The following is a 16490-nucleotide window of genomic DNA, read 5'->3' on the forward strand; positions in this document are numbered from 1 at the left end:
AACACATTAAATTTAAATGCTTTGATTTATTCACACTAATGTGTTTGTTCAATGTTGAGTTTATTGATTTGTAAGACATTAAGATAAAAAGCCTAAAGGCCCATAAGTGTAAGTCAAGCCCAAGTCAACAGATCAAGACCTCACGACCCAAGAAGATAAAACGCAGTCGTATCAAGTGAAACGACGACTCGACATCAAGAAGGATCGAGAAGCCTTCTAACAAAAGCTTCAAGAGGAAGCTGCTGAGTTAAGCGACAATGCAGTCAGGTCAGCGGCAGAACAGAACCAACTTATAGACAAAGTATTTCTACTTTGGGTAAAGTTCAGAAGGCGTAGGAAGCTGTCTGGAAGACTTTGCCATAAATATCGAAACATTCTGTTTATCTGACGAAAAGCTGCTGAGCACTGCCGTAGATAAAAGATGCAAGAATCTCATTAGCCAACGACACTGAGCACGTCCTGAGTGACAATGACAGGAAGCCGTTAGCCTCCAACGGTTATTTTGAAATTCGAAATTACCGGTGCTTGAAGTGTCACTATATAAAGGCCTCTCAATTGCTTCATTCGATGCAGATCTTCAATTAGTCGAAACGCTGACCAAATTCATACTTGAAGTTCTGTGAGAAAAGCAAAGCAAAATCTTACACCAATTTCCAATCATTGTGTAAAAGTCTAGAGTGATTTCATTCATCTAAAGTGTCTTAGCAATTGTTGTTTAGGACAAACACTTTATCATTTCTAGAAGAATATAAAGGAGAAGCTGAGTACTCGGTTATAGTACTCAGCGATAGTTATAGGAGTGAGTAGAGGTATAGAGGAAGGTACTCTTGTATACTCAGCTTCTATTGAAAAAGGTTTCGTGCTCTACCTTTAAAGAGCTCAGTAGAGAATTTGAAAAGCTCGGAACGCGTTCCGGGGACTGGACGTAGGCGGAGAGGCCGAACCAGGATATGTCTACTGAGTAACATATTTCTAACCCTTAACCTCCTTTATATATTGCTTGCTATAAAACTGACTAAGTAACGAACTCACGCTGAGTTGAGTGCACTAAGAAGCTGAGTTCAGGAATAGACTCAAAGTGTTATCTCCTGACTCACAGAAAGAAACAGTCTTAGTCACCAGTTGACTAAGCTTGTGTCTTAAAACTACTTAGCACCGCTGTGTAAACCTTTTCTTAAGAAAAGAAGTCAGCCTTAATGGACAAAATTTTAATTAGTTCATATCCCCCCCTTGGAACTAACCTTGTCACGTTATACGGGACCAACACCAAGAAGGTTTGAAATTCTTGTTACTGGAGGGCCTATCTGAAACAAAGAGAGCCTTCGAAATACAAAAAAAATCATCAATGTTCCTAATCGTAGGGGTCCAAAAATGACGAAGCAAGGGCCCGGTTAATCAAAATCCAAATCCTCATATATCTTGACCAGACCTAGCAAGTCTAGCCAACCATTCGAAGACAGCTGCGCTAAACATATTTCCAGCTCATTCATAACATTAACAATAACAACATGGAAGGGGAGACGAATCCCGTTCTCCAAAAAGATTTCATAAAAACCTAGAAATCCTTCAGGAGAATGAGTTATTACCTGAGCACGAGTGGGGTTGAAAACCCTAGATGAGCGAACTCTGGGTAACGAGACACCAGTTTTGTTACAGCAAGTTCATCTAAAACTGAGGGCTGCTCATAGTTTCAAAGAGTGAGGATGATAGGCTTCTTTAGTTCCTTCGTGACAACACCCTTCTTAGATCGTGCCTTTTTATGAGCCATAACAAACTAACAAAATAAAGAAAAAGCAAAATAGGTAAGAAATCGTTGAAAGAACTTGCTAATAAGGTAAGGAAAGAGATATGGTAGCCTTGGAATAAAAAAGCCAATCAGTCTCAAAAAATCAAAAAAATCAAAATGATAGAGTGTGAAGGTCTTGGAATGAAAGAAATCTCTCGATCTCCACAAAATAAAAAAGCTAATCTATTTTAGAGGTTGCTATCAAGGAGGTTCACCAAAAAAATTTGAACACATCTACGAAATTACGATACTTGATTTTCATAAAGTTAGCAAAGGTATTTAGTAACTGGACTTTCTACAAATATAGCCGATGTAACCAAACAAATATTCTCTTTTTGCTCGTGAAAAAAATAAATACAATTCTATTATTTTTTTCAATCTTGTTAGGTTGAATTGAGAGTCACTATGATACATGTAATAATTTGGTACGTAATCAAATTAAGTAATTGATAAAACCGAATTATAAAAGGATTTTGTTTGTATTGAAACAGATTGACAATATTTACTTATAATTATATATATATATCCAAAACTAAATTATGCGCTCCATTCTATAATATGGTTACTTTTAAATAAAATCTAATTTTCATCAGTTATGTGGAGGAACTTTAAGGCTAGGTTACTTTTGCCTCTTCTCTTCTTCTCTAAATCCACTTCATAAAGCAATTTTACTAGAATCTTCTCCTTGTTGTTGCTATCTAGTGGAGGAGAAAAAAAGAAAGCTAGTCTTCTTTCTTTCTCCTCCCATCGTTTCTGTTTTTCTAGTTTTGTTTTTTTGTTTGTTCGTTTATTTTAGTTGGATCTAATATATTTTATCGAATCTCTTAATCCGTTTGAATTGCCTCTGTTGTTTATAATTTTGTTTTTATAACCATTTCTGGTTTAGCAATAGCATAAACGGTAGATCTTATTTGTAGATCACTGGAGTTACGTGGTTGCAAAAGAAATGACTGCAATCCAAAGGTTCAGGATGGTTCAGATAATAAAGATTGGACTACAGTTGCTCTACTGTGAATTTGGAGTTACGATTAAGATATGTTTCAACTATTGTTTATGTTAGTCATACATTTAATGATTTTTTTTTTGTTTGTTTTAGTATTTTTCTTGCCCTAGTGGATCCTATATTAGGCTTAGCATATATGTATGCAAGATTTTATTTCTTACTGTTTTCATGTTGTACTTGTAATCTTCTTAATTAATGAAATATTAAGTAATAAGTAAAATCTAAATTTCATTTATTGTTTTTAGATTTTCAATGTTTTTTTAAACTTAGAATTGTAAAAGTGTCTTGGAATTTAGAAAATGTATTGAATTGAATTCATTGTTTAGTGACAATCACATTTAAGTTTATGCACCAAATAATTTTGAGTTTTCAAAACAATTCTAGGTTTTTTCTAAATTCAAGACAAATTAATTACTCCTTAATTACAGTGAAAACAACAAAAGTGACTAATATAATATTTTCGAAATAATGGGTGAGGATAACCTATTAAAATAGGCCCGCTTTTTGGGAAGTAGCAATTTAGGTTCTACTTACGAAATAAAGTCAATGTAGGCTTAACGTTTAGAAAAGAGTACCAATTTAGGTCTCGATAATGAAACGTAACATATCATTTATATTACTCCGATAAGTTCTGATTTCTCTTTCCACATATTGTTGATAGAACTTAACAGAGTAATATAAATAAAGTGTCAGGTCTGTTATTGATATCTAAATTGGTACACTTTTATAAATGTTAAGCCTACATTAATGTTATTTTCTATTCTACGTATAGCTTAAATTGATCATTCTCTGAAAACTTTAAGTTTATTTTGGTAGCTTAAGACAGTGTTATTATTGGCAGAAATGAAGGGTCTTTGTCCTAACATCTGGTTTATTTCCATGCTTTCTTTGAACCGTATGCCCATGCCAGGAATAATTGATAGAGGAGTTAATAATAATCTTATCTGTATGCTTATTTATTTTCCATTTTCTGGTTGCGCCTTTAATTTTATAAAAACTACATATAATTGAAGTGTAGTAATATATATCTTCTGAGTTCTGACCATACCCATCCTTGCCATTATTATATTAGCACCACCGAATCATTGAATTTTTGCTCAATTTTAATTTTAGATAGAATTTAAAAAAAAAATGAAAAAAGAGAATTTTCATCGCTGGGGCTCATCGATTTAAATAAATACTTTTGAAATTGTATAGATTTAACAAAAAAAAAAAAAAAAATTTATAAAATTTCATACACCATTTAAAAAATTTACAATACTCCAAAAATAATATATCTGACCAATTTTATAGTACTTAAAATTTTTCTCCTTAAAAGAAAGAATATAAATACAATAAGAAAATTATGAGCAATAAAATCTCGCACACATACTATAAAAAAAGAAGATAACTATAAGAGAGCAATAAAAACAAAAGTTAAGGTGTAAAAATACCCATAACGTTTTGGGTTAGAAGCAATTTTACTCTTAACGTTTAAAATGGTGCAAGTTTATCCCTAACGTTTGTAGTCAAGAGTAATTTTACCCCTAACATTGATAATTTGGGTCAATTTGATAAATAATTCATCAAATTGTCTGCTCAGTCATGAATATTGTCATCTACATTTCACACATGCGTCATTTTATCAGTAACAAATCACAAACATATGTTGGGATGTGAAAAAAATAAAAAAATATATGTCTTTTGTACAAATTAGACAAAAAATTCAAAAAATTCACCGAATTTATAAAAATCAATCTCCAATTCTATTATTAAATTACAAAAAACATGAAATCCTTTTTTTTAGAACGAATTGATATGCAATTGGTGCAAAATAAGGAACAAAAATATCTGTGTTTTATAATAGCATCTGAAATTGATCTAAATTATCAACGTTAGGGATAAAATTGCTCTTGGCTACAAATGTTAGGGGTAAAATTGCACCATTTTAGACATTATGGGTAAAATTGCTCCTGGCCCAAAACGTTAGGGGTATTTTTACACCTTAACCCTAAAACAACAGGAGCAAGAGGTACAAATAAGACAACAAATATATAAATCATATCTGAATCTGTAGAAAAAGCGCTGCAATCCATTATTTATCATTTAACTTCTTTCGGATATGAATCAACTTTTCCTATTTGTAACCATACAGATTTATAAATCTACGGATAAGATGAACTGTTAGGCAGAAAAAAACTTCAACAACAAATATAAATTTAAACCAAGAAGAAAATACAAAAATGAAATTAAAAACTAAAATTTAAAGTATGGATACCGGAGGAACAAAACAAAAATATTATGAGAGATATTTAATGGATAAAAAACTAATTAAAGAAATGAATTTTAAATAATGAAAAAAAGAAGAAGAGCAAAAATATAAATAAAATGGAGGAAGAAGAAAGCTTAAAGAAATAAATGGGGACAAAAATTATTTAGGTGACGAAAATGACGGCGTTTTCGTTCCCTAATGAATACTTCAAATTAAACCCATTATCCTTCATACCGGAATAAAAAGTGTTCAGAAACAAACAAAAAAAGGTGTGGTGTGGGGAGTCGAACCCCGGAATAAAAAGGGTTCAAGAAAGAAACCAAAAAATAGTGAATTTTGGAGGTGCAGGGAATCGAACCCTGTACCTCTCGCATGCAAAACGAGCGCTCTAGCTACACCCCCAACATGCTGGAGATTTGTTATTATTTTATATAATAATAAAGACATTGGCGGCGTTTTGGGCTAAACAACAGTGATCAGAGTAGGGAACAGTAAAGGTGTAAACGTGCCGAGTGGCTCGAATTCCAGCAGATATTAGCATTAATGGCTTCATTGTTTCTGCTTCTTTTCTTTTCTCTTCTCTTCCACACTATGCACTGCAAGACAATGATATCCCACATGCTTTCTTTTATTATTCACTTACCCCTCTTCAATACATGCATTATGGTCCCTTAACTTATTTTCTTCTTCTCTCTATCTTGCCTGACGAAAGGCCATTCCTTTTTTTCCCTTGTTAAATTGAGAATCTAATGGGTTAATCTTGGCATCCCCAGGGGACAAAATTAGGTGTGTTTTGTTATCACATTATGAAGGTTTCTGTTTCTGTGCTCTCGATTTTCTACTTTGTCCTTCTCTGCTACTCTTCCAGCTTGTCCATTTCTGGTAAATACCTTACACCCAACTGTTTTTCTCACTTGTGCCTTCTGTTTATGTTACCATAAAAGGACATAGGGCTTTGTTCCTTTCTTATGTCAGCTCACCTCAGGTATAACATTTTTTATAATATCATTCAGAGAATCTTATGCTACTTGCTTCAATATATATTTCTGAATTTGCTGACGGACTCATTTGGATTTAGGAAAATGGATGATGTACACTACTAATGAACAGTGTATTTTAGAATTATCTTCTTCATTTCACTTAAGGCTCTTTTGTTCTTTTCTATCTTGTCTCCCCCCAATGACTTTTGCTTTGTGGTTTCTGCTCATAACAAATATTTGAAAGATATAATGTAGATGAGTGACTGAAATTTCTAAACTTTGCAGCATTAGTTTGGGGTTGGTTTTTATTCAACCCCAAATCTATACAATGTTCTGTTGGCTCAAAATTTAATCTTCATTTCAGGAAGATCTGAATTACATGTTAATCAGATAGAGCTTTGTGGTACAAGGCTAGGTTGACCTGAAAAAAGACCAATACTTTTTGAAGGAAAACAAAATCAATTGGGCTTCTAGCTCTGTTGACGATTGCTTTGAAAAATGTAAAATATTTGGTATATATATGTTCTGATACATCCCTTAGTAAATAATGTTACTAATTGCTTTGTTCACTTTTGCATAATATCATCAACTATTGGTCGAATACCCAATCAAGTTTAAACTGGTCTGTGGCTGAAGTTCTCTTATGATAAAATGAATTATCAAAATTTTTGAGTAAGCATCTCTTAATTGAGCTTGCAAGAATGGAAGAAGGAGCATTTTCTGTGTTGTGCTGGGAAGATGTCCATCAATTGGAGGTTATCATAAATATAAGATTTAGGCTAATCATAAATCTTTGCAATGCTTTATGCAAATAGGGGTTTATTATGATAGAATCAACCATAGTGGTTAAAGGCACCCCTCATTCAAGGCTCAATGTAGTGAGCCTTGATTGCAGAAAGTGAGGCCTTGTCTAAAAGGCTCTCGCCTTGCGCGTCTCGCCTGGGCCTCGGAGCCTGCTTCAAGGCGCGCCTCTGTGTTTTCACTAGGTTTTTTTTCAGTTTTGTGTAAAACAAATGTTTGACTAATGTCAACCACTAATCTAATTTAAATAAGATTAATCTTTATCACTTGATCTAAATAAGAAGCATAGATGCAATATGGCATTTGGTTTGGTTAGTTCAAATCAGAAACCTATCAAAACACATTAAAAAAAACGTATAGTTAAAGAAGGGAGACCTAGATATAAGAGGACTAAAATGCAGATATGACACAATTAAGACCAAATGTGACTTAGAAGTTATAGCTACAAGATAGTGTCACAGAGATTTAAGAGGACTAAAATGGCAGATGTGATACTTTCTGAATTGCATATTAAGCAGATAAGAGTTTTGTGTCAAAATTTCATGCCTTTGATTGCTCTATTGCCTTTTTTTTCCCAAGCCTGATTATCTATTTAGTGTCACTTTCTCTTTGAGAATCAAGAGAGTGCTAACTTAATACACAGAGAATAAGCAATTGAGTAATATTAGGGGTCTTGGGTTTAGCAAAATGTTGCAGACTTGAGGCTTTTAAAGCACTAGGATAAACTGTTGAAAAGCCAAATCATTTCTCTTCTTTCAAGACCCTGCTTTGCTAGTAGTTCAGCGTGTGATTTTGTGGAAATATTTGATGCTTCTGACATTAGGATTCATTTGGCAACCTGCATAGATCCTATTTATATATTCAGTGGACAAAGTTACCAGCAAAAGAGTGAACACACTCATGCTATATTTTTATATTGCAAAAGTATTAAAACTCTGTCACAAACTTCAGAATCCAGCAATAATTTTTGTTCTGATGGGTCATACTTTCTGAAAGCTACTGTTCTGAATTCATTTTATCAGCTTGTCCTATGCTGTTTTATGTCCTCTTCTAAACCATCATTTCTTTGTTGGCTTTAAGTGCTGCTACTCCATCCTCACAGGATATTTTGGCTGTTTTGTATTGTCCATATACTCATTTTACATTTAGTTTTCTCTATAGAAGCTACAAACTTTACCTAATTAATTTGAATCTGCTTCCTAAACTGTCTTTAAACACAATGCACAATCTCTCATAATCCATTTACAACAGAAGAATTGGCAAAACAATTCAAAAACTTGTTCATATATTAGAATAGAGATGAAAGAAAAAATGATACTTGTCTTTCAATGAGTGAACTGATGTCATTTTATTACAGATGTCGTCTTCAATAACGGAATGGATGGAACGAAAATGACTGCTATAAGCAGGAAGCTTAAGGTACATCTCCATAATTATACAAAGGAATTAGACCCAGAAGTGTAAAATGTGAGTGCAAAATCCGTGATATAATGTATATGTATAATGGAGTTGGTCATTTTCTAAAACTGCAGGAGAAGAGCTATAATCCTAGCATTGACCATATGAATTTAGAAGATTACAATCCCATTGATCCAGTTCCGAGTTCAAAGGCATCCATAAAACCTGGACCGATCGAACATGGCACTCCTCTGAACCCATATATTCCTAAGCGGTCGCCTCCTAGTCCTCCGCCATCGCCTCTTAGTCCTCCTTCGTCGCCTCCTAGTCCTCCACATCCAAAGAAAGTTGCTGAAATTCCCTAGCTAGCTCAGTGTTACAGGTATTAGTGGATGTTTCCTAGTAAGATGGAGTTGTTATCCTAGTCTGTTTATTATGTGGTCTGCATAATCCAGCTAATTAGTTGTGTATCCCATCCTGTTTATTATGGTAATTTGAATGCTTTGCTAATTGATATTGATGTATGTTGAATTCTTTAGGTGAATCCTTTTGTAACCCCTATTTTGGTGGATTGAGTGTATTTCATTTCAATACATTAAACCACTTGGTTTTTTTTTTAATTACACTAAACATTGAGAACCAAAAAAGACAGTTTTGAACATAAAATTTGATTAACATAATGTTATTAATTTCATCTGCCTTCAAATTTGCATTTTAAGGGTTCAAAAGAGGTTTTTATGTGTGATTTGATATAGAGAAAGATGACAGGTTCAATCCATCAAAAAATTAAATGATCACAATGCTTTTTGCTTATATTTTTCTACAAAGATGCTCAATACATGAAATAATTAACTTTTTAATGCTCAATCTATTAAAAAAAAAATTCATTTTCTTTTGTGGAAAATCTTAGTTATCCAGTAATTTCTTCTAAAAAGGATCTTTCATGTGGAAGGTTGAGTTATGGAATATTGATTCTAATTTGGATTCCAGTTACTATTTCAAAATTAAAAAACAAACACACTTTTAAGTGTGTTTATCTGTTGGATAATAACCCAAATAGAAGCCCACCTTAAATATGTTTAATAGAGGAATCCACTTCAAAATATGTAATAAGGTTGATATGCGAGGGATTTGTTTACAAATAATAATATCCATCAGAGTCTCTCACATCAATGGCTAAGGTTTATGTGATGAGCTATATTAACTATTAACTACTCCATCTACATTACCATCTCATTAAATTCAAACTCCACTTTTTTAAGGTGCAAAATGCCCTGTTTACAACCAGGGATAATTTTACTTATAACGTTTAAAATGGTGCAATGATCAAATTTATATGGTCATTAGGGTCCATGTGAACGCAACTGTCTGTACCAATTGTATAACTATTGAATCTAAAAAAAATCAGTTTTTTTGTGAATTAATAATAAAATTAGAGATTGATATTTTTAAATTTGGTGAAATATTTGAATTTTTTTGTCCAACTCGTACAAAATACAATATATTTTTATTTGGGTAGATAATTTATTAGTCCTCTACTTTTTACATACGACACTGTTTAGTCATTATATTTTGAAACACACATTATAAGGTCTATATCCTTTGTTAATGTTAACATTTGGTCATTCTGTTTATTTTTTTTAGACTTTTAACTGTTATATTTGACATAAATAGATAGATGGAGAATAACAAAGTAACATAACCATTTTGTATTGTACTATGGTTGTACTGAAAGCTAAAATATGTTCGGTTAAAAATCTACAAGAATAGACAAAAGGGTCAAAGGGTTAATATTGACAAAAGATATGAGCATTATAATGTGTTTTTCAAAATATGAGAAGTAAACAATGTGTTACATAAAAAGGTGGGGACTAATAAATTATTGGGTTGATTATAAATAACTATCATATGGTTTGGCCGATTTGCAGACCGCTACCTGTGGTATTTTTTTTTTGCAAACACAACCGTGTGGTTGCAAAATTTTACATGTTTCTTTATTTTGCCAAATTTGACTGATAACAACCTCAAAATGAAAATTTTCAAGAATTAAAGTTGTTTAGTATCATATTTATATGGAATCGTATTTTTAATTTTTCAAAATCATCATTTTTGGATTTTTCTCTCTCTAAACATTATCTTTCTCACTCATAAAAAAACAACACCTAAATAACCTCAAACCTAAAAAGTTGAAAAATTAAAATTGCTTAAAATATCATTTAACTTTTGAAATTTTTTATTTCGATGTCGTTATCGACCAAATTCTGACAAAGTGAACTCAAATGCAAAATTTTGTAAACCATAGAATTGCATTTGCAAAAAAATACCACAGGTATCAGTCTGCAAATCGGCCAAACCACATGATAGTTATTTGTAATTAACCCTAAATTATTTATCCTTTTTTATTTTCTTTTTAATTTTTTCCCACGTTTAATCATATGTTTGTGATTTGTTACTAATTAGTGATAATAAAAAATTACACACATAGGAATCGTAGATGACAAGATTTATGACCGATAAGACAGTTTGGTAAATTATTTCTCAAATTGAACCAGCTTATCAATGTTGGGGTAAAATTGCTCTTGGTTGCCAACTTTAAAGGTAAAATTGCTTCTTGACATAAATGTTAAGAGTATTTTTCGCCTTATTTTTTAAAAAAATAAAATAAAACTTTCATTAAATTAAATCTGAAACCAATACATCGATAAGAAAAGGAGATTGATATTCTCACACTCCACGAACATTCGCTAAACGCTTGACATAAGAGATTGACACATTATCTAACTCTTTAATGAAATTGACACATTCTTGAACCACATCAACCAAATGTGATAAATAATAAGCCGATTTATTAATGGTTTGAACAACCAAAAGACATTTCGATTGAACTACCACATGACTTCTACCTGACAATTTAGTCCACGATAGTGCTTCCCGAATCACTATTGCCTTTGTCATAACTAATTCAGTACATCTTGGGATAAAAGAATGATGAGCATATAAGCATCGCCCATCCGAATCTCGAAGGAGAAAGCCAATTAAACTATAGACTTGTTCTTTAAACGTTCCTGCATCCACATTACAATACAAGGAACCTGATGTGTATTGTAATCGAACTCAAAATGAATGTAAATAAAAATAATTTTTGACACTCAAAATCTTAAAATGTACATTAATTATGGAATATTAAGACAATTGTTTTTGCAACATTGACTTTTATAATTATTAATCATTATATTATGGTTTGTACAAAACCATTACTATTTTATTAGTCATATTTATGTAAAAAAATTCTCTAATGAACCAATGTATCAAGTTGATATTTTTTTTAAAGAGAACAAAAAGACGGAATTAATGGTTTAGTAATGATGTTTTTACAACAGTTTATGTATACCATAAATGATAATAAGTTAAATTTTAACATCTTCATTTATTCACTTTTATCTTCAATTCTTAAAATTTACTAATTATAATTTTTATTTGTTTCAAATGAAAATTATTTAATTGGGTCGTCATATCTCTTTCATTTATTATCTCTTGATATAACTTTTTAAGTATGTTGATATTGATGTGTGTGTGTGATACAGACAAATGTCATATGCAGTCTTATACTACTTTTAGAATCAAATTATAATTTTTTATTTTAATTTTTTATTGATGGATTTGATACTTCTCCGAATAAAAATCACAAGTATTGTTCATTTGACATTAGGTTTTATAGGACTGCGGCTGCATTCCCTGCATTCTTACTCAGCTGATATACCGTTAATTCAAACATTGACATTATGAAAAATCTATTCATTGTAGTATTCATTTATATAAATAAATGCGATGCGTGTTATAAATTTTTAAATTTAAAATAAGAGTGTTTTATCATTGTAAATATATTTATTTTATTAAATTTTTATTTTTTATATCTTATATTAAAAATAGTGTAAAAAATAATAATGTTTTTTATAATAATCCATACATTATTATTAAAAAAATAATAATTATACTATACTAATAAATAACCAAGTATCAAAATAGCTAACTATGTTATATGATCCGCGCGGGTCTTCGACTAGTTCCAAATAATATTCTTATCCAGACGATACCTACTTATGTTCCTCTCCATCTGCCTCACTCTCCTTTGATGCTCGACAAAGCGAGCTAGGTGTGGGACGCTCGTAATCCCTATGATGACTGTCAAGGCATAGACGAAACATAACTATAAGATCATGAACTAAATCTTTCAGAGATTCAAAACAGATATTGATCTATTTCTTTGAGGAACAAAGGATTCATGAAAAAATAGTTTTCCAAATTACACATATGCATGTCTTATTGGACACATAATATGTAGACAAATTACAAGCGCATACATATATATATATATATATATATATATATATATACGCAATGAATGCCATATATTTTAAAAAATCTTTGATTATTAATAACGTAGTAATAATTATTTAATTAGAAAAATTTCTAGTAATTATTTTTAAGAATATATATATATATATATATATATATATATATATATATATATATATATATTCTAATTTAGAAAAATAATAGCAATGATTATTTAATCACTTATTAATAATCACAAAATATTTTGACAACTCATTCCAAAAAAATTATTTCAAAATAAACATATTTGTTTATATAGAATATATATTTTATATAATATCTAAAAATTAAAAAGTATAATTATTCATCGATTAATGTAATCAGAAACACATCTCTAAAAAAATAATTTTTAGGATCTTGAAAAAGTTTTAGTTTTCTGACATTAAATTTTATTTTATGGGCATTTTTAAACAATTTTTATATATAAAAACAATTTCAGATTAATTAATAAATTAATATTAATAGTGCAGTTTTGTAGAATAGACTTCGAATGGGAAAGACGCGAGAGAGAGAACGAGGCGAATACCGAGGGCGAGTTAGGGAGCGTTCGCAGGAGAGGACGGCTGGTGGCCTGAGCGGCCGGTTTTGGGCGGCGGAGGCAATTGGAAGGAGGGGAGGCCGGATGTGGTGGTTTTACCGAGAAGGGTAGGAGGAGGCCGTGATAGGGATGACGGGAATTCGGATGAGATTCGGCCTGAGATTGGTAGGGGAGATTCTAGGGCTGGGATTTCCGATGATCTGTGTGAGGCGGTGGCTTCCGATCTGGTTGGCTCGATGGGTATTGATGATGTTTCTGAGGGGATTGGCCGGGATGGGTGCGTGATTCCTGAGGTAATTAGGGAAATTAGTGAGGCGGTTGGTGGTTTTGGCCCGACGGCTGGCGCCTCTACCGTTGGCTGTTCTGCGGCGGTCCGTGTTGTTAGAGCGGCTTCTAACCTTGGGGAGGCGCTGGCTGTCAAGGGGATTGGTAATTTTGCAGGTCCTGCTTTGGGAATAAGGGATTGTCAAGCAGATGATGTGGTTATGCATTCTGAGTCTAACTCCATTTCAGAAGTGGCTCCTAAGGTTTTCAAGAAGGCAGAAATTTTGAAATCTAACGGAGAATGAGTTGGTAAATCCTCTTGGAGAGATACTGTATTGGGGGTGGTTGAGGAGGATCATGTGTTAGATGATGAGATTATTGAGGATGATTGTGAGGAGGACTTTTCTGACTCTGATAAAGAGGATGGAGAGCAGGACGACCCGCTATGTCCTGTGATCAGGCTATCTTCTGTGGATAAACGTAACCTCAGGTCCAAATGGAAACTTGCTTTAATTGTGACTGTTCTGGGCAAAAGAATTAGTTTCAATTATTTTGCTCAAAGGATCCAGGCTCAATGGGAAAAGAAAGGAAAAGTTACCATTACTGATTTAGAAAACGATTATTATGTTATTAAGTTTACTAGGAGAGAGGAATTTAATGCGGTTATCAATGGAGGCCCATATATCATTTCTAATCATGTTCTGGCTTTAAGGCCATGGGTCCCTAATTTTAATCCTCATGACTGTTCTGTTAATAGAATTCTTACTTGGGTAAGATTTCCAGGGTTACCTATTGAATACTATAATGAAAACTTTCTTAATAAAGTGGGTGGTCTTGTTGGGAAAGTTCACCATGTGGATAAAATCACAATTGGAGCAGAGAGAGGTAAATTTGCCAGGGTCTGTGTTGATATTGATCTAGCCAAGCCTCTTTTGTCTAAATTATGTGTTCAGAATACAGTTTACTATATTGAATATGAAGGAATTCATAATATCTGCTATGAATGTGGTATGTTTGGCCATACTTTTGATGGTTGTCCAAAGAAATAGAAGATGGTTGAAGAGGTTAGGGAGGCTGACAAGGGAAAAGAAAAGGGGGTTCAAGGTGAAGGGAGGAACTTTGGCCCCTGGATGCTAGCTAAGAGGATGGGTAAAAGAAGGACTCGGGCAACTGTTGTTCAGAACCTTCCTCCTGACATTAATAAGAATATGATTCCTATCCAGATTGCACCAGAGATCAAAGGAAGGAACCCCAGTAAGAATGTTGGCTTGGTATTGAAAAGGTTTGTGGTTCTGGTTCTAGATTTGGGGTCATATCTATTAAGGAAGCTCATGAATCTGATCAATCTAATGAGCATTTGGAGTTAAGTATGCCAGGGTTAGAGTCTGCTGAGCCTGAGGCCAATAAAGTTGAGACTGTTAACCCTTTGTTTGAATCCAAAGTAATTGCCTTGGGAAGTTCCCAGAATCATGCTATGGTTGGGAAAAAAACTGCAAAATGAGGTTAGTATCCCGAAATCCCATGGTGTTAATACAAATGTGTTGGTCCCTAGTAATTAGTTCTAAGGGGGGGGGGGGATAGGAACTAATGTAACTTTTTCGCTTGTAATTATGCTGACTTAATGTTATTTTAAGAGTTTGTTAACTCAGCGTGTTGGTCAGCACGACCGATTGATTAGTCAGACAGTTTTAGTTCTATGCTGACTAAGACTGCTTGACTTGAGAGTTGAGAATTGACTCTTGAGAGGTCAGCTTCCAACTCAGCACTCAGATTTACTCAGTTTCAGTTTTAATAATTTATATGCTGAGTAAATATCACAAGCAACACATGCACATATATATATATATATATATATATATATATATATATATATATATATATATATTGAGAGAAAGAGTTTAGAAGTTACTCAGCACGACTTATCCTGGTTCGGCCTCTCTGCCTACGTCTAGTCCCTAGTTCCTCCTGGGATTTTCAATCCAATACTGAGCTCTTTCAAGGTAGAGCACAAACCCTTTACAAGGCAGTGAGTATGCAAGAGTACGTCCTCTATTCGTCTACTCAGCTCCTACTAAGTACTACAACCCAGCACTTAGATGTTCAACTTCCATGCTAAGTTCCTTCTTAGTCAGCTCCGTTCTGTTTATACAATTCTGAAGGAGTCTTCTAATTTAGTCAGCTTCGTTCTGGCAACTTTGAAAGAGACTTCTGATACTGAGTTCTACTCCACTCAGCTTCTATTCTTTCATGCTGAGTTCCGTTCCACTCAGCTTGGCTTATGCTGACTTTTGTCCTGTCTAACTTTATATATATATTTTTGCACTCAATATTGAACAAACACATTAGTACAATTAAATCAAAGCATTTAAATTTAATTGTCTCTTAATCATGGATGATTTTGTCAAATCAAAATCTTGTGGAAAGGTGTTACAACAAACTCCCCCATTTTGATGTTGGCAAAATACATAATTATGGAACTCAGTTATAAGTTACCCCATGATTGATTTATTTTTGAAATAACTCCCCCGTAAGGGTTGCACATATTGTCTTAACTTAATTCTAAACCTTTCAAGATTTAATTGAATTAACCTTAAGACATTTGTGTATACTGACTTAGTTTAATGTTAGATTTTTCAAGATCTGAGCTAATTGGATTTAAGTCAGTTTTCAAAAATATTAGAAGTATGTTGTTACTCAGTTTATTTACATAAGTATTTTAGTGTTAATGTATACTGAGTATGTTTTACTTCTTAATTTGTTTGTTCAATTTTATCAGCCAGGTTGAAAAAATGGTACTTGTCATAGATTAAGCAAAAACATATGAGGAAAGATTCTATGCTAAGTTCTAAACATTGACTAAGCTATATTTAGTTCTTCTTCTTTTCCTTCATATTGACCTGAGCTTGATGGTCAGCTCGATATACTCCTTTGCCTTTATCTTTACTTCCTGAGGCATTACCTGCAAGCTGAGTTCCATCTTGGCTTTTCTCCCACGTTTTGCCATCATCGGGTATATAAAGGAAGGTTTCGTTTCTAGCTGCAGTGGAGAGGACATGTGAGTAACGCTGGAGCCT

The 16490-nt window shown here is 32.9% G+C and overlaps 1 protein-coding gene across 1 annotated transcript; it reads left to right on the plus strand.

Moving 5' to 3' along the window:
* The first annotated feature begins 5414 nt into the window (after positions 1-5414).
* Positions 5415-8839, plus strand: LOC136200733 (uncharacterized). Its single transcript, XM_065991159.1, has 3 exons — positions 5415-5922; positions 8179-8240; positions 8354-8839. Exons 1-3 carry the CDS (start codon positions 5847-5849, stop codon positions 8582-8584), a joined length of 369 nt encoding a protein of 122 aa, XP_065847231.1. The 5' UTR covers positions 5415-5846; the 3' UTR covers positions 8585-8839.
* Positions 8840-16490: the final 7651 nt, after the last annotated feature.

Source organism: Euphorbia lathyris, chromosome 7 (assembly GCF_963576675.1).
Source record: "Euphorbia lathyris chromosome 7, ddEupLath1.1, whole genome shotgun sequence".
Taxonomy (NCBI): Eukaryota; Viridiplantae; Streptophyta; class Magnoliopsida; order Malpighiales; family Euphorbiaceae; genus Euphorbia; species Euphorbia lathyris.